Here is an 18414-nt window from a genome sequence, read left to right as displayed (position 1 = left end):
TTTATTTGAAATAATTTTAGATTCTAAATAAAAATTACAGTTTGTCAGCTAAAAGATTTAGCAGTTGAAAAATAATTGCAGTTAGAAAATTTTGCCCTGTCACCTTAGAGATAACTTGCTATGTACTGTCGTACATATTTTCTCTACGAAGTGACTTGCATGGGAAAGAAGTTTGCATGTAGGAGGCTGCTGCCTGGGTATGGTATTAGTTATTGTAGGCCACCCACAACAACCTTGCATTCGAGTAACCCCTCACTAACAGCAATGATTCACTTAACCTTTGATTAAGCACTGGAATTTAAACTATGAGAAGGTCTGAAACCTGACACAATGCTTTGACACCAATGGTGTCTGTCATTAAAGATAACCCTGCATTAGGTACTGATTTCTGAAAATAGAAATAAACTACTTTGATTTTCAGTCTTAACTCTTCCATGTTGTCAGTACAACCCTGCTGTGTTAGGAGTCTTCCTGAATTATTGCTTCTTCTTTCAAGTCTGAATTTTTGGGAAGAAGATTTAGGGAGAGTATAGAGGCCAACTAGCACAAATTGGGCAGCCTAGTTACCAGAAAATAAAATAACTTTCTGGGACATAATGATCAGTGGATCACCAAAACAAAAACAAAAACAAATACAAAAAGAAAAAGAAAAACAAAAACAAGAACAAAAACAAAAAAGCCCCAAAAAAACATTTTTGAACTGAAACAGATAGACATCTTCTTCTTTCTTTCTTTTTTTTCTTTTTCTTTTTCTTTTTTTTCTTTTTTTCTTTCTTTCTTCTTCTCTTCTTTCTTTCTTTCTTTCTTTCTTTCTTTCTTTCTTTCTTTCTTTATCTTTCTTTCTTTCTTTCTTTCTTTCTTTCTTTCTTTCTTTTCTTTTCTTTCTTTCTTATTCTTTCTTGCTTTCTTCTGTCTTTCTCTCTGTCTTTCTCACTCTCTCTCTCTCTCTTCTCACTCTCTCTCTCTTTCTCTTTCTCTTCTCTTTCTCTTCTCTTTCTCTTTCTCTTCTCTTCTCTTTCTCTTTCTCTTTCTCTTTCTCTTTCTCTTTCTCTTCCCCTCTTCTCTCTCTTTCCTCTTTCCTCTTTCCTCTTCTCCTTCTCTTCTCTTTCTCTTTCTCTTTCTCTTTCTCTTTCTCTTTCTCTTTCTCTTTCTTTCTCTCGCTCTTCTCTTTCTCTCTCTTGTCTTGAGTGTCACTAACAATAGCAGCACCTATCTGGCTTTGTCTCTGCAGATTATTCTCCATCTTCTATCATGGTTTTGTCTGGTAGGTAAGGCTTCCCTGAGAGAGGTACTCACAGGTATGGTTTTATTCTGTTCTAGCTACTACTTTTTCCCCTCATCATCAGTTCTATTTATCCAAGTTGCTAAGAAAACTTCAGCCTGTTTTTTTTTCCTTAATCTGCCGTTCTTTTTCTCTGTGCTCTGCATTAAACATTGGGAAGCAGTTCCATGGGTTCATTTTGCGATTGTTGTGTCTCACCTGGTCACATAAAAGTAAATAAAGGTGTTAGAAGAGCACCACTCAGAAGTAGATTTCCACTGGAAAATAGTGTGGGGGAATCCAGAGTTCATAGTCTATGAGTAGTGAGAAAGTCTTTGAACTTACAGTTTCTGAGAAACTGTTCATCAGTATTTTGAATAGATCATGCTCTTCAACTGATCTGGAACTAGCTGGATCCTGACTGGGAATAGTCGAATATCCCTGATTGGAACTGACTGTGCTGCAGAGATAGCTTTCACACCCCTAATCTCCAGTAATATTGTTGAGAAGTATCACCTCACAAGGGGACCTATCTTGGAAGTACAGCAATTGCCTGAGGTGAGCAAGGCAAAACCCAGTATATAGCAGGAGACTTCTCTTGAAGCTAAAAATGAACTCTAAAACTAAACTCTTCTGGTGACTGTGCTCTCTCCAGCCATCCCAGTGTTTCTGGAGCTGAAACTCCCACAGTCTTTTCCAAGCCACTGGCAGTTATAAGACTTTCAGAGAGAAGGCTCTTCTTTGTCTCCAGCAGAAGGTCATGGTAAGCCTCCACTCCCAAAAAATCATATTTCCCAGCTACTCATAGCAAACTAAAAGGTGGAAAGAAGACCCTGTTTTTGTTTTTGTTTTTGTTTTAGGTGTATGATGCACACACAGAGCCCATGATGTACATTTTCTTTCTTGACTAGTCTTCATGTGGCACCTAATTCACTTTGTCCAAAAGGGCCCTGGTGCAGCAGCAATTTCATCAGGTTAAAGCACAACCTGAATGTCTCTCTCTAGATAAATTTCTGGTTCCTTTTTCAAAAGTCATGTGAAGATGCACTCAAAAATTTGCAAAATGATTAGTTCTTCCACGAGGTTATTAAATGTCTCATTCTGAATGGAGCAACTTCTACATTGTACCCACATTAACATATTTAATATTTCTACACATATTTTCTATGCAAAAAAAATCTTAATAAAAGAAGGGTAACCAAAGGAAACTTAAGTTTAAAGATGAAAGTAACAAAGAAAGATGGAAAGACAGCAAGAGTTGAAATGACCCCCTCAGGGACATGACCTATATAGAAAGAAGAAGGTGAAATCTTACCCTTGTCAGCAAAGCTTATTTCACAGGAGCAAAAAGGGCATTATATTTTGGCAAGGTCCTGCTGGCTGCATATTAGTACTATTTACTGTGTAATCTTTGTTTCTGATAACAATTTGCAGAGTACTAACTGGGGATAAATACTTCAGGATGATAGAGTAATCTGATATTTCCTAGCGGAACGCCAAGTTTGTCCTATCTCTTACACTAATCTCGTAATTCATTCAATGAGTAATAAAGATTTCTCTTACAAATTAGATCAGTTTGATAAATCACTCAGTATTTTGATATACTTAGTTCACATTTCTTCCTAGATAATATTTTAACATGGTGGTTTGTGGATGCCAGCAGGAGAATCAGAAGGATAGTTACATGAACTGATTTCCTCCATGTGTCAGTTGACAATGCTGGAGCCTAGTGGACACCAAGATTCTTCTTTTCCTTGCTTTGCTATTTTGCATAAAAGTTTTGATGAGAATTGTTTCTAGAAAATAATTCAGAAATATAGAAAACCAATTTCCTATCTTTTTAAAATTAAATTATATTTTGGAATAAAGGTTGCAAATTTAGGATCCATTTTGACAGACACTGACCTTGCCCCAAAGTGCTAGGAGTTAAGGGATTTCAGGTAACACAGTTTCTTGCAGAAAAGTGCTGGCCTTGATATGGATAGTATACAGATATTTCAGGTTTGCAATTGGTAATATTAGTTCCTTAAAATGGCTTTACATTGACATTGTTATCAAAGTTCCCTTGCCCAAAGTAGAAGCTTAGATAATAATATTACAACAATACAATAATACATCTGGCTGAATTGCCCTCGAAGTTTTCAGCCTGTGAATGGCCCAGACAGTGTTGTTGTTGTGCATTAGATCATTCCTCTGCTCTTATTCACTAGATGTGACAAGCTCTGAAAGTGCTTGTTACATCAGACAGCTGAAAAATATCCAGTTTATGAAATCTGCAGTGGTAGGTGCAACTTTCATCTCTCCCCATTAAGACAGCACTAGATGCCTTCATGTCCTCAAAACATTTTAGTGTTTAATTAATAGCTGGAATTGTCAAAACAAACACAAGCATATACTGATTTGGACCCCTCTAGATAAGTATTACTGATCTTTTAAAGGGTTGTTTGAGTTAGTGTGGTGTACTGTACGTGAGCTCCTTCACGGTAAGAGGTTTTGTTTGACCAGAAAATGAGGAGGGGGAAGACGGGTATTAGTCTCATTTTCACCCTGGGACCTCTGGATTCCAGGTCACATGCAGAGCTGATGAGAACTGAATGTCCCATGACACAGATGCCAGGAGAAATGGCCCTTCAACCATTAATCCTTCATTCAAAGCCATGATTTTTCTTTCAGTACATATCTCATACGCCTATTTTAGAACTAAGATGCTTAGACTGAGGACTTCAGCGTGCATGTAACAGCATCAAGTCCTCCCTGCTGTACAGTTTAAGCCTGAGTGTGAAGCTGGAGCAACTCCCAAGAAGCCCTGAGCACAGATGTGCATGACCATGGTACTTTGGGCCTGCAGATGACCAAGTGAGGTTTTTTTTTTTCATATGTTCTTTTGTTTCATATGTGCTCTTTTTTGTTTTTTCGTAGACAAAAAAAAAAAAAAAAAAGAAATTCAAAGTGGACAGATGAATATGAATTAAATATTTAAATATTCTAAATATTTATTTAGTTCTTGTTTCTGTAATGAATGGAGTCCTACTAATATCTAAGGTTATCTGTGGTCTTCTGACCTGTGAATGGCAACCTTGGTGTGACTCTGATTTGAACACTAGAAAGTGAAAGGTCAGAGAAACAAGATAGCTTACGTATGGCAACATGATTAGCAGTTCAGGCTGCTCTGGAGACATTAATTTGAACCATCTTATGGCAAATGTCACTCAGGTGCACTGAAGAGAGAAATGGATTGCTGAGCTCTTGAAAAGATACAGTATTCTTGCATCGTTAAGTATAATTCCAGGGTAAATAAAGGTGCCAAAATGAGCTGATTAGTTGAGGAGTTAACAGTAAAAATTACAAGGGTATGTTTTTATTTCCTGATGACTATACCTCACAAGTAAAAAACACTATTGTAATGGATCATCTGATAAAACCAGTGTGAAAAGGAGTAATTAAAGTTTTAAAGGATAGTACATCTTGCATAAATTAGCTAAATTTGGGGTCCAAGAACAACTGAATTCTTGCATTTAAAACTGCTGAGCAAGCACTGTTTTAATGAGATTGTAAGTATAATTTAGCTCTAGTCTTAAGTATGGATTTCTTTTCTTCTACAGCCTCAGTAGAATTCCTGATAGGTGCTCCATATTCTTATCTCCGGTGTAATCAGATTTTGGTATACACAACACAACATTTTAGAATAGTTTATTGTTTTCTGATTATCCTTTTGTCATCACCTATATTGGATCAACATTTTTCTCTGTGAATATCACTACCTTCTTTTGGGGAAGGACCACACTGCTACAACACCAATGTATTTTTAAGAGTTCAGTACTTTTAAAACTGAAAGCATGTCTCTGAGTATAGACAATTTTGACCATCCACACTGGACAACCTAACCATTAAGTATGTACTTAAATAGAAACTTAGTTTTGATCGTCCATACTGGACATTCTAACAGTATTTAGTACTCCATCTATTTTCCCTTTGTTTCAGATCTTTCACTGCGTGTTCACTTGATTCTGACAATGAGATGAACTTTGGAAAAGTTTCCTTTTGAACCACAGGTGGCAGCAAACAAAAAACTTTGGAAATGAGAGCTGCTTGGCATCTCTGAGTGAACTGTGCTTGCTTCATCATAGGATGGGCTCTCTATCATTCTCTCCCCACACTCTGAGGCTATTCAACTATATGTTTTACATATCTAGATTATAATTAATTGTAATGAAAAGAGAAGCGTTTTTTTCTTATCCTTTCCTTGAGTGCTTACCCATGCAAAATATTATCCTGAATATGTTAGCGCTGCTATATAACTCTTCTTCTATTTCCTGCCTTATCTATTAACTCGGAGCAGTATCATTTAATCTACTTTAGATTATATCTAACTGAGGCAGTTTTGCTGATCTGTTTTTGGGCTGTGGGGAGTCTCACAGTTTCCTGATCCTCAAGTTTTATAATAGAAAAGAAGCAGTGACAGGCTCCTGCCTAAGACTCTGTTAATACAACTATAAATCCATGTCACAAAGATAAATTTTCAATCTTTTTATTTTACCCTGTTGGGAACTTAAAAATGCTTTTGCTTACAAGGCTATTTTTACAATTCTAAGTCCAGTGTATTTATTATTGTCTTTTCCCATAGACTTGAGAGATTCAAACAAACTCCAGAGCTTTAGTAACCCACTTAAAGTGAATAAGCATATTGGTCTTCTGTGAGTGAAACTAAACATATTGCCACCTGCATATTACATGTTTCCTTCTGTGCAAAACCCAGCATTTAGTGGAATAGCCTTTGGCTAATGAGGTTATATTTCTTAAAATTAATGACATGTATTGTGTATCATCTTCAATTTGTGAGCAGACCATTTGAAAGATAGCACTGCCACTCCACATGCGCTTCTTTACTGTGTACACACTTAGGGGTGTGTAGAGGCATCACCTTCTGAAGACATGCCATCACAGCAGCTTCTGAACAAAGATTGTCTCCAGTCTTGAGACAGGAATCTTTTCTGGAATTGAGTAGGTGAAAAATAGGTGGTGTTGGAGGTCTCCCTTTTGCCTGGATAATGATGAAGACAGCCCTGATGTAGCTTTCAGCCAGAAAAGGTTGGGTGACTGCTTGTTGTTGTGAATTGATGGAAAAGGATTTAGGAATCCTAGATTGGCACTGACTTTGCTTCAAGCAGTTCCTTTTTTATTATTTATTTTTTCAATGGAGGGGGATTCGCTGGATTCCTTTGAAGCACTGCAATGAGAAACCCTTTAGAAAGGACAACAATGATGACTCACTGTGTGACTGAGAAGATTGGAGACAGGAACCATTGCATGAGTCCATGAGAAGAATTTTGCCTGCAGCTTTTACAGAACAGTACTGAGCAAAACTTTTGAAAGCGTTTAGATAATCATCTGTGCTAGATGAAAGATGAACTCCAAAAAAAAAAAAAGAAAGAAAAAAAATAATTGAATTGTTTGCTTCAAAGGTACAGGAGTAAAACGTATTTCCAGGAGTTCAGCTTCTTTACTCACAAGAAAATAAACTAGTGGTACGACAATACAGCTGAATGCGTTCAGGTCTGAGACTCGTAGTTTCCTTGAAAGTAGACAATGATTCTAAATATAAGCATGAGAGAACTGCAGAAGGATGGAATTTCACGTCTTTTAGTGCAAGAATAAATATTATCCAACTCTGATTTATCTTTTGATGGATTATTGTCTCATGCTAAAAGCATTCATTGTTTCTCAGAAAGCATACTATCAAAAATTCCTACAAGAATGGACTGCTTTCTAAACCTTGCTTTAGATTTATCCAAATTTTTTATCTCCACTTAATTGTAAATATTAAACAAGAGCAATAAGGAAAATGACCACACTGTTCCTTTTAGGCCAATATACTAGTTCTCCTCTAATAAATACACAAAATAATCTAAATATAACAGGATGTTTTTTTTTAACTACCAGACACAAGTACATAGTTTCTTCAGGTATATGCATTGTCATTATTATTCACTCTTTTTCAAACAGATAACACTGCATCTGGTGATGTATCCTAGAAATAGCTGCCAGCAATCTTATCTATATGAACTTAGATCTTAGGTTCTGAGCAATGCTCAAATCAGTGTTAAAAGTCTGATTATGCTCAATATGAGAAGTATACAGGTTCATGAATAGCACACTGCCCAATTAGTCTATTTGCATTTGAATGGGCTCTCATGATCTACCTTAAGGAATCTGGCTGTACCTACTGAGAACTCTCATGGCTAAATTAGTGAATAGAGCAGTTTATTAAAACAACAGAATACATATTCTTTTGGATTTCTGATGATGTACACACTGTTCAAAAAGCGTGTGAAGTTAATCAGGAGCATGAATATATGGCCATCCACAAACACATTAAATAACTCCATAGAGATTTTCAAGTTCCCCAAGGGAAGCACCCAGTATAACCAAGTGAGTGAATCTTACCTGATTTACATCCCTTTGATATGGGAAGAGAGGCTCAGCTCATCAGCAGGTCTCAAAAGTCAGTTATATCGTCCTGACTTGTCTACAATGCTATTTTCCTCAAAAATACTTCTCTCTTGAGCCATTTTTATACTATTTTCTTTATTTGAGGTGGAGTTTGAGTGACTCTAGTTAAGCATATCTTTGTTTTATGAAAAGTTTACTCAGAGAACATGTTTTTGACTGAAGGTGGAAAACTGCTGGCTCAGAGCTAGCTCAGAAAGCAAGATAGCATATCAGTTACAATAGTATCAAGTCCCCATCCCTGCATGATTGTTACAGGGTTTGGTCAAAGGAATTCCACTCTGCTCAACACTTTGGTGTTATTTTTGTCTTAGAGTCAGCATGCCAGGCTTTCCTGGTATTTGCTGTCAGCTAAGGTTTGCAGGTCTTATGTTACTTATGGACCTATCATGGAATAGATTATCCACAGTATGATGCCCTGAAGGTTTACCTTCCTTCAAAAGGTTGGCCATTCAATAAATCACCTCAGGTAAAGATTCCACATAATCCACTCTGAGACTACTGTCACTCAAGCTTCACTATATATAAAAGGAATTAGGAAGATCACATAGAGTCTTGTTACAGCTCTAGCTCAAGGGGCTTTTGGTCTGCTTACTATTTATGAGGTAAGATGGTTTACTCATAGTACTTGGCAAGACTGCTATCAGTCCTGAGCAATGCTTTGGATGTGAAGGACAGTCTAAAGGATGTTGAGGGTAGGGGAGAGCATACTGTCACACAGAATTTATGCCTCCCTAATCAAGCTGTCCAGTAGCTTAGGAATGGCTTGTGGAACTACTGCAGTATGGTCTGGTTGTAAACTAAGTTTGATCCTACCTATAGGATTAGCTCTTGCAAATACTCCTTCACATCTGTTTCTTCTCAAGGGACAAAAGTGTGCTGTACTAGTCCCAAGTGAGACTGTTCGAGGCATGGTCAGTGTTGTAGTTTGAGCTGCAGCTCTGCAAAGAAAAGATGTTGTTATTCCACCTTGAAGGGTTTCTTAAAGAACCGTATATTGTACTATAAATGTAAATGATAGCTTGTTTAATAGGCCAGTATTGGATGCTAAGGCACTTAGAAAAATGTGCATTTAAATTACACATCCAGCCTTAGAGGATATTGAAAACTATGGTGGAGAATAAATCTACTGATTTGTATAAATTATGTATATTCCTATTTCACAAAAGAAGATATTTAACTGTGATGGGTTGTCTTGATTTTGGATGCAATTGTGTTAATTTTGTTGGAGCTTGTCCAGAGGTGGGTCACAAAAATGATGAAAGGGAGCCAACACTTCCCCTGGGTGTAGAATCTGAGAGAGATGGGGCTGATCAGCCTGGAGAAGAGAAGGCTCTAGGAAGACATGATAGAGTCTTTTCAATATATAAATGAGGGTTAAAAGAAAGAAGAGGACAGACTCGTTAGCAGAGTCTGCTGTGACAGGACAAGGGGAAATGTTTTCAAGCTAAAACAGGAAATTTAGACTGGATATAAGGGAAGAATGTTTTACAATAAGAGTGGTGAGACATGAGAATGGGTTTCCCAGGGCTACGGTTGATTCCCTGTTCTTGGAAACATTCAAGGCCAGCCTGGTACCTGATCACCTGTTCTATCTTTAGAGGAACTTATTCATTCCAGGGGAATTGTACTAGATGACCTTTAAAGGTCCCTTCCAACTCAAACAATTCTAAGATTCTATGACAATTTCATTTGTAGTGACAAGTATGTCATGTTTTGGATTTAGGAGAAAAGGAATGTTAACAACACACTGACATTTCAGTTGTTGCTGGGCAGTGCTTACACTAAATCAAGGATTTTTCAGCTTCTCATACTGACCTGTCAGCAAGGAGGCTGGGAATGCACATGGATCTGGAAGAGGACAGGACCAGAAATCTGGCTAAAACTGGCCAAAGGGATTTTCCATACTGTTTAGCAACACGTGAAACAATAACACTGCAAGGAGTTGGTCAAGCGGGTTGTTGCTTCTTGTCGACTGGCTAGACATTAATCAAGGGATGCTGAGCAATTGTGCATCACTTGTTTTGTATATGATGATGATGATGATGATTGCTTCATTTTCCATCCTAATAAACAGTGTTTATCTCAAATACTGATCTGTTTCACCTTTTTCTGATTCTCTCCCCCATCCCACCTGGGGAGGGAGTGAATGAGCTGTTGTGTGGTGCTGAGCTGCCCATCCACTTAAATCACAAGTGTAAATAGTGGCTTTATTACTACCATTGGCTTTATAAATGAGGGAAATACAGTCCCATTATTTTAATTGAGAAAATTGAATCAAAACTGAAATATGTATTTAAAACTAATAATGTACACTTATTTCTGGATAAACTCTAATTAGACTCCCTTCCTATGCTCCGAATAAATTTGTTAATGTTTCTTAGAGGGAGAGATGGCAGCTTGTAAAAAGTTATCAGTCTGTCACAGAAAGGCATGATCAAAGGAAATGAAATCATGAAGTCTGCAATTTTAAGAAATGTTTTATTATAAAGGATAAGAAATCAAATCCAATTTTTTCAAACCAAGATAAATAAACAGTAAATATCATGCTTTTAAAAATGTTTTGCTTTTTGCAATACGTTCTGCAAAAACTGCATTCCAAAATTTGGTACTTGGAAAATATACCTGTTGAGAACACAGAGGAAGATGAACCTCAGTCTTTGCACATAAATGAACTGCTGAAAACTGAGACAAAACAGCACTGTGAAAAAACTGCTGAGCAAGGAGTAATTCGGTAACTTATTCAGAAAACAGAAAATTAACCCTTCTGCAGGATTATTTCAAATATTTATAAATATATACAAATACACAAAAAGAAAGATCTTCCCACTTTAAAAAAAAACAAACACCAAGCTGTAGCAAAACCAGAGAACCTTGTGGGCTTTGTGATCTTTGAGAAGGGACATTTAAAAATCCAAGCCCTTTTTTTTCTCCATGTCATTAAATACACTGCTAAAGGAAATAAAATCAGTTACTCTGTTAACATATTGGTCTTCATTGTGCCCAGTTTCAATAACAGTTCAACAAATAAAACAGCTTAATCAACAAACAGACAAGCAACAAAATTACCACATTCAGATTAAAAGCACGATCTTGGTTCTAGTTTAATCAGTAAAATATTACTATTGATTTCAATGGGAGCAAGGTCAAGATTTTTTTTTTATTTTTATTTATTTATTTTTTTTTAAGGAGTACAAACTCCCATATTTAGTTTTTTCACATAATTAAATCATGAGGGACTGTGGGCAACTTAAATACTTTTTTGTTTATATGATAGGAGTTATCCTTACCTATGGTTGAATTATGAATCTTTCCACACAATTCTGTGACTTTTTAATAAAACAGAATTCTTTGTTTTGCCTGTAGAAACCTGCAAGCAGTGTTCTAATGTTCTTTGAATATTTATATCCTTTTGAGTCTTTGCACTCTTTGAGTAGGGTCCGGACTACATGTACAAATTAAATGACCATCATAGGAAATATAAACATGCTATTTACAGTTCACAATTCCTTATTTTCTATAGAGTTCTGATGAGTATTTTTTATAGTTGTAGCCTAAGCACTGAGTAGAACTGCCATGCTTCTGATGCTCATAAAAATGTAATAATACACTGAACAAATGAAAATCTAGTATAAAAGTAAAATAATGATAAATTGCGCACATGCAAGGATGCTGTACAATGAATTCATTGATTTAAGCCAAGCAGTTATGTCATTTTTATATAACCTAACAATTTGCCTTCCTGTGTACTTTCAGTGGAAATATTCCATGAAAATCCCATATTTTCTTTAGAATAATTTTTGACAGTCTTTAAACCTTCCATCAATTTTTACACATTCAGTATGTTCAGACCTCCTTTAATGAAAGAAGGGAAAAGACCAAAAATGCATCTACATTTGTTATCGCGCTATAAATCCTAGCTCAGAGATTATGTCAATTATCTCATTTACCTCTACAGAGCAACTGATTTTTGCTTCTTACCCCTATCATTCTTCATACATTTGACTTGGTTTATTCATTAGAAAAATATCCTTCAAGGATTTAATAAAAAATAACATTAGCACAAACTATTGGAGACTGGGATTAAGACAAATCGTCCATCTATTCAGATTCAGTTCATTAAAAAAAAACAACAAAAAAACAATATTTGGAGTGGTCACCTTCAGTGCTTTAAGATGAGTTCTAATAAAGTAGTCTCTATAAGTCTTGTTTTCATAATAATGACATTTCTGTTGAAAAATGTTCTCCTTAGTGGACCATCGTTGATGTATTTAATATTTGCAAATTCTGATGCTGTTGTTGAATAATCTGGTATGCTTTTTGCATTTTATATATATATATATATATATATATATACATATTAAAGAAAACAATAAACGGCAACATAAAAAGCCCGCCATCAACTGACAGACATTGGATTCAGTTAGAGTAACTGGATTTGGTTGTTCTTCTCTGGAAAAACTCTGCAGACACTTTCTTCTAAACCAAGCCTCATCAAGCCATCAGGACATGGGGTGACTTATGCAGAGTTTTTGAAGGCTACAATGAAGTGACTTTGCAGCATCTCTATATGTTGCTTTCATGAAGTCCTTCACCTTTTTCCTTCAGACTGTGATAGTAGTGCTGCTAAGGGCAGTGACATTCTGGTTTGTTCTTGGATCCAACACTCAAAGCTTTTAAAAGTCCAAGGGCCGAATCATCATGGTGGTGGAACGCAAGGAGTAGCTGGGGCCTTTGAAGTAGTGCCACTTGATACCATTGAGCTTTCCATGGTTTTGTCCAGCTGTATAGAACATCCCATTTAGATTGGAGGGGCCACAGGCATCAAACCACCATCCTGAAACCATAAAGGACAACCAATTAACTGCAAGACTACTAAGAGACTAAGAGTACTTCCATTTTCTTTTAAAAGCTTAGCTGATTAGCAACTTCTGGCATGAACAAGCTCATAATGTTCATAAACAATCCTGGAATAAAGATGGTGAGGGTAGTTTTCTCTAGTTAGTTGTGCTGGGGAATACATCGATTTACAGATCTAGAAATGTATTTAACACTTTCTGTTTGTATACACTGAATGTGAAGCAAGAACAAGAACAGTAAAGACAAACAAACTGCTTTGCATGTTTAAACAGTAATACAGTTCACTGAATTCATGTAAGCATACCATATTAAGACTATAACTGACAAACAGTTTGCATAATTTTACTTGTTTAGTTACTTTGAGGATAGGTATGATTTTATTTTATTTACGGATATTTTTCTGTTGCTTTGACTGTGATATTTCAGCTGCTCAGGAAGTTTACATTTGGTTACAGGTAAGATGTCCTTGGCAAGTATAGGTTCTAAATATGGTCATGCTGTGCTGTTATTACAATATCACTATGAAATATAATTAGTATTTAGAATGGTGTATGTTGAGATAGACTGAATGCCTATGCATGGACAGATTATTCAGTTGGTTACCTAAGTATTCATGATGTCAGATGTCAGAATGGCCAACTTCAAAGTGTATTTGCTACCCATACAGTTTAAGTATGGACAGCGACATTCAGTCCCAGATCTTCCTACAACTTTGAATCAAAAATATATGTTCAGTCTCAAACCTCTTAAACCATACTTTGAAATTTGCCAAATACAAACACTTGGAAGTCAATAATGTCAGAAAAGTCCTACCTCAGATCCATTTGAGATTTGTTCTCTTCTCTGTATATTCTCTGCATAAGTACTCATCTGGACTTAAGAGAACTGACAAATGTCCATTCAAATTAAAAGAACCAATAGGTCATTTTTTAGGCACTGTATGTACTTGTCTGCAGGTAGCAGAATATTGCTAATTAAGTGACAACTGTTGACTAAGAAAAGCTATTACAAATACAATTGATTGTATCATAAGTTCATAAGTTCATAAGTTCATAAGGTTGGAAAGGACCTATAAGATCATAAAGTCCAACCATCCTCCTATCACTATCTCTACCCAACTACTAAATTAAGTCCTTTAGCACCTCATCTAAACGCTTCTTGAACAGCGCTAGGGATGGTGCCTCAACCACCTCCCTAGGCAGGCCATTCCAGTGCCTGACCACTCTTTCAGAAAAGAAATGCTTCCTGAGGTCTAATCTAAATCTTCCCTGGCGCAACTTGTGGCCATTCCCTCTCGTCCTGTCATTACTTATCAGGGAGAAGAGGCCTACCCCCTCCTCACCACAACCCCCCTTCAGGAAGTGGTAGAGTGCAATAAGGTCTCCTCTGAGCCTCCTCTTCTCCAGACTGAACAATCCCAGCTCCCTCAGCCACTCCTCATAAGACTTGTGCTCCAGACCCCTCACCAGTTTTGTTGCCCTTCTCTGAACACGCTCCAGGGCCTCAATGTCCTTCTTGTAGTGAGGGGCCCAAAACTGAACACAGTACTCGAGGTGCGGCCGTACCAGAGCTGAGTACAGGGGGATGATCACCTCCCTGCTCCTGCTGGCTACACTATTTCTAATACAGGCCAGGATGCTGTTGGCCTTCTTGGCCACCTGGGCACACTGCCGGCTCATGTTGAGCCGAGCATCAACCAACACCCCCAGGTCATATTCATATTCAGGTCATATCATAGATAGGAATAGAAAGCGCAGTCTTTTCTGCCCCTTTCCCCTGCCTGTTTTTTCCCTGCTTCCAACCCACTGACCCTTTGAACTCTGAGTGCAGTCTCATATATTTTATTCTTGTAGAGACAGAGTAAGAAATGTCTTCCCCAGCTGCTTATGCTTCTAGACCATTGCTCCAGAGGCTTCATTGTGAGACCGTTCTGAAAAGTGAGGTGATGCAGATTTTGGGAAAATATAAAAATAGATATTTGCTTTTTAACAACAAAACACCCATCTGATACACAGAATGATTCCATAAATTGTTGAGTTGGCATAATTGAAGGAGTAGTAAACTGACAATTTAGGTCTAAAAGAAATGCAACAGCTCAGCAAGATTTCAACCTGAGATTTCTGGCAAAGAAAATGCATGTAGAGCAATACCTGCACCTTTGTGAGTGCTTTGTTAACAGAGCCAAAAATAAACCAGAAATACTTATCAATTACTTGTGAATATTACTAACATTGATGGAGTCTTTGCTATCATTCTTTTACGTCTGAATGCAGAAAATCCAAACTTGCTACAAGCACAACTTTTGTGACACAATGTATGCAGAATTATCATCTTGCCTTTAGACTTCTGTGGTAAAGATATGCATAAATGTCTTTAACAAAGGGGGGGTTAATGGGACAAGTGGTGAAAAAGTGTGGTTCTTCAGATTTATTTTAATTAGATGCTTTAAGATGAGATTAACTAGTAACCTCTCTGATTACATTCCCAAAATCTCCAACAACATAAAACCCCTAAATTAGTTAACTCTGATGATGACATCAAATGCAGTTAGAATATCCCACTCAAACTACTTGTGTGTGTTAGAATAGAACAGCCCTGAGCAACATTTGCAGCATTCCTACAGTATAAATTTGATGATCTGCCTTTCAGCCTCCAAGAGCCCTGAGGGTATCAAAAGCCTCAAGAAAACAAAGTAACCAAAAACATACACCAAATATTTGTTTTTCAACAGTAAGAAAAGTTGAAACATTTTCACATTAAGGTGAATTTTAGATTGTAATGGGAATTTGAGTTTTAAGGAAAACTAAACATCATGAAACTTGGCAACAGTGTGATTACAGAACATAAACTGACAAAGATAAACTAGGTGATATGCTGATTCAACTGAATTTAGTGGGAGCTCTGCAGTATATATTGATGAGAAAATATATGCATATATTTTTTTTCTGCAATACCTTACAGAATATCTATGGAATATAGTAGAGAAATGGCTGGTTGAGACTGAGAAATGCAAATTAATTCCCAGACTGCAAAGAGCCAGTAATCCCAATGCCAAGAACATAATAAACTTGGTGATAAGAAGCTGTATTTGTCAGAAAGATTTCTGAAGCTTTTCTTCATAGTAAGCCTTCTAGTAAGACTAGTAAGTAGACTAGTAAGTCTTCTCAAATCTTCAGCACAGGTTTTATGCATCTTTCCATACAACATTATTGTACTGAATATTTGCTTGTATTGCCTTTATTTCTTCAGGCAAATAAAGTCATTAATTTTGGGTGATAGCTGTTACTCTCGATGGCTAGATGCTCCTTGCTTTAAAAAACTCACCCTATCATTGTAATTTGTCCAGGACTGCCTGCAAGCCTATTTCAGTGCCATTAAATGCAAACTGATTATCTGATGAGTGGCAACTGAACTCTGCAGGTGCCACTGTGGACTTAAAGACAGAATTTTAATTTTCAATATGGCTCTCACTCTACATTCTGAAAACAGAATTAAACTGAGAAGCTCCTTCAAGGTAATGGGCGCTGTCCTAGTCCTAGTGAATCTTCCAGTATCCCTATACTGACAGTGATCTTTTTACCCATCTGTAATGCACACACTTTAGGAAGATATCCTAAACCATACCCCACTTCTTGATAAATTGATAAAATATTGACGATTGTTAAAATATTGACAACGATTAGCCTACAGATTCAGTTTTTACACTGTCCTTTGTATTCAAATTCATATAATTTATGTTTCTATCCTTGTGAAATAATTTCTTGTATTTTGGATACTACTTGGTGATGTTCTTTTTCTTTTTTTTCTTTTTTCAGAAGTAACACTTCATAGCGAAATCTTAAGGGAAGAATATATGCCAGATAAATTCTGGCAGACCTCTGTTTGAATACAATTGACCTCCCTTTGATTACAATGATATACCTAAGAGGATAATAAGCAAAGAAAGAGAAAGCTGTACAGATGTTTTACTGTAACAAGAGTATAATCTTCTAGAAACTTAAGACAAAGTTAAACAGAGAAAATCTAATCCTCATTTTTCAAAGCTGGAACACAGATGCAATTGAGTTCTGTTTACAGTGCTAGGATGAAGATAAGTCCAGCTGTGCTAGACACCATTTCACTCATCTTAAAAGAACAGCAACAGATTCATGAACTGACTTTTTGAGGAAATGGTTTTCAGTATCCCTATTCAAAATCTGTGTTAAAGATAGAACAACTGAAAGATACACAAGATTGTACAAATATTTTGTGAGGACCTACTCAATTCTCATATCATAGACTTTTAAATAGTTACTTCTCTCAAAATGAGTTTTAGTGAGCATTTGTTTTTGCCTACCTTATTGGATTTGTTTGCAAGACTGTACAATTTTTAAAAAAGATATTTCCAGTACTACATTAAAAAAGTAAAAAATAAAAAAACAACACATTTATTTCCCCTTTATTTATTTGCTTTTTGTTTGTTTGTTTTCATATAATTATTCCTCTCCTTCCCATGTAGTCCTCTAAAAACTCTTCACTCTCCATAGGGTCTCAAAACTTCCTAGTGCGTGTCTCAAAACCAAAATTAACATCTTTGGATAAATGAAATAGAAATTATTCTTCTAGAAGCACAGCTTTATAGACTGGGGAAAGAGAAATAGAAGCAGTGCCTTTTTTGATATCTATGATGAAATAGGGGAACATAAAACTGAAGTACCTAAAAGATATACCTGCAGCACTAGCCTGTGCTGGAAACATCAAGCAAAGAAACTCCAGGGTTGTGGGACAGTCTGAAACAAGGAAAGACTTCCAGTAGTTAGATGTTGGCTTATTTCCTGAGGTTCACTGGATTTCCCCCCTCTGAGGAATCTTGTTTATTTTTCACTACAAGGGAATGGATTTCCCAAATAAGCATCAAGACCATTTGGAATAGCAGTAAGATGTTAACCTCAGATAGATCTTTCAGCAGATTTGAATCATGCATGTGAATCATGAAGAGTAGATGTTATAAGAAACAATAGTAGGAGAAAGATTTTAAAGTGACTAATGAAGTGATAAAGGGGCAGCTTTCACAAGAACATTAAGAAAGTTTTTGCTTAGAAACATAGGTAGTTTCTTCAAGCTGCTGTCAACGTCATGTCCTTAGTTACTTATTTGAACTCCTATCGTCTTTCATGGCTAACCAACTTTTAATAATTATCTTTTTCTTCTTGTACTATAAGGAGTGCTATCATCTCTGTTCACAATAAAGATCCCTAATAACAGCCATAAAGTATATTGTCCAAACACAAAGTAATTTAGCTAATACATTGTTAAGTTGTTTGAAAGTAAGCTATACAAATAAACATGAATCATTCTTGTAGATGGCTGCTCTTCATGAGTAAAGCACACTTATGCTTTGTGAAACCCTATTCATTGCTCTTTAACTACTCTTTATCTCTGGGAAGTTGCTAAATTTCATCATATCTTCTCACTAAATAAATTTATTTTGAATAGTTCAGTCATCTTAAAACACCTATCATCACATCAGCTTCACAGACCTGCTTTTACTATATTTTCATTTGAATATGAATGTACACTGGGATAATTTCTGCAAATTTTTGTGAGCAAAACCATACCTAATAATGTAATGTTGCTCAAATGAGTAATGATATTACTAGAAAAAATATAGTGGAAACCTGCTGATATGAACAATTTTCATTTAGTAAAATCTTTATTTTCAAAAGAAAAAACATAAAAGTTTTTTTGCACACCAATGTTAGCAGCTTTTAGTTTAATTAATGGTGATTAAACGTATATATGTAGAA

At 36.2% G+C, this 18414-nt stretch overlaps 1 protein-coding gene across 1 annotated transcript in view; it reads right to left on the bottom strand.

Moving 5' to 3' along the window:
• Positions 1 to 12140: 12140 nt before the first annotated feature.
• Positions 12141 to 18414, bottom strand: part of ANGPT1 (angiopoietin 1) — a 154508-nt gene continuing 148234 nt past the window's right edge. The window contains exon 9 of the mRNA XM_065752965.1: positions 12141 to 12605. Within this exon, the coding sequence (XP_065609037.1) occupies positions 12445 to 12605 (161 nt within the window). The 3' untranslated portion in view covers positions 12141 to 12444. The remainder of the gene's footprint in view (positions 12606 to 18414) is intronic.

Source organism: Cyrtonyx montezumae, unplaced genomic scaffold, assembly GCF_038088225.1.
Source record: "Cyrtonyx montezumae isolate F1298 unplaced genomic scaffold, pur_monq_1.0 scaffold_8, whole genome shotgun sequence".
Taxonomy (NCBI): Eukaryota; Metazoa; Chordata; class Aves; order Galliformes; family Odontophoridae; genus Cyrtonyx; species Cyrtonyx montezumae.
This window is presented reverse-complemented; position numbering and strand designations above follow the sequence as displayed.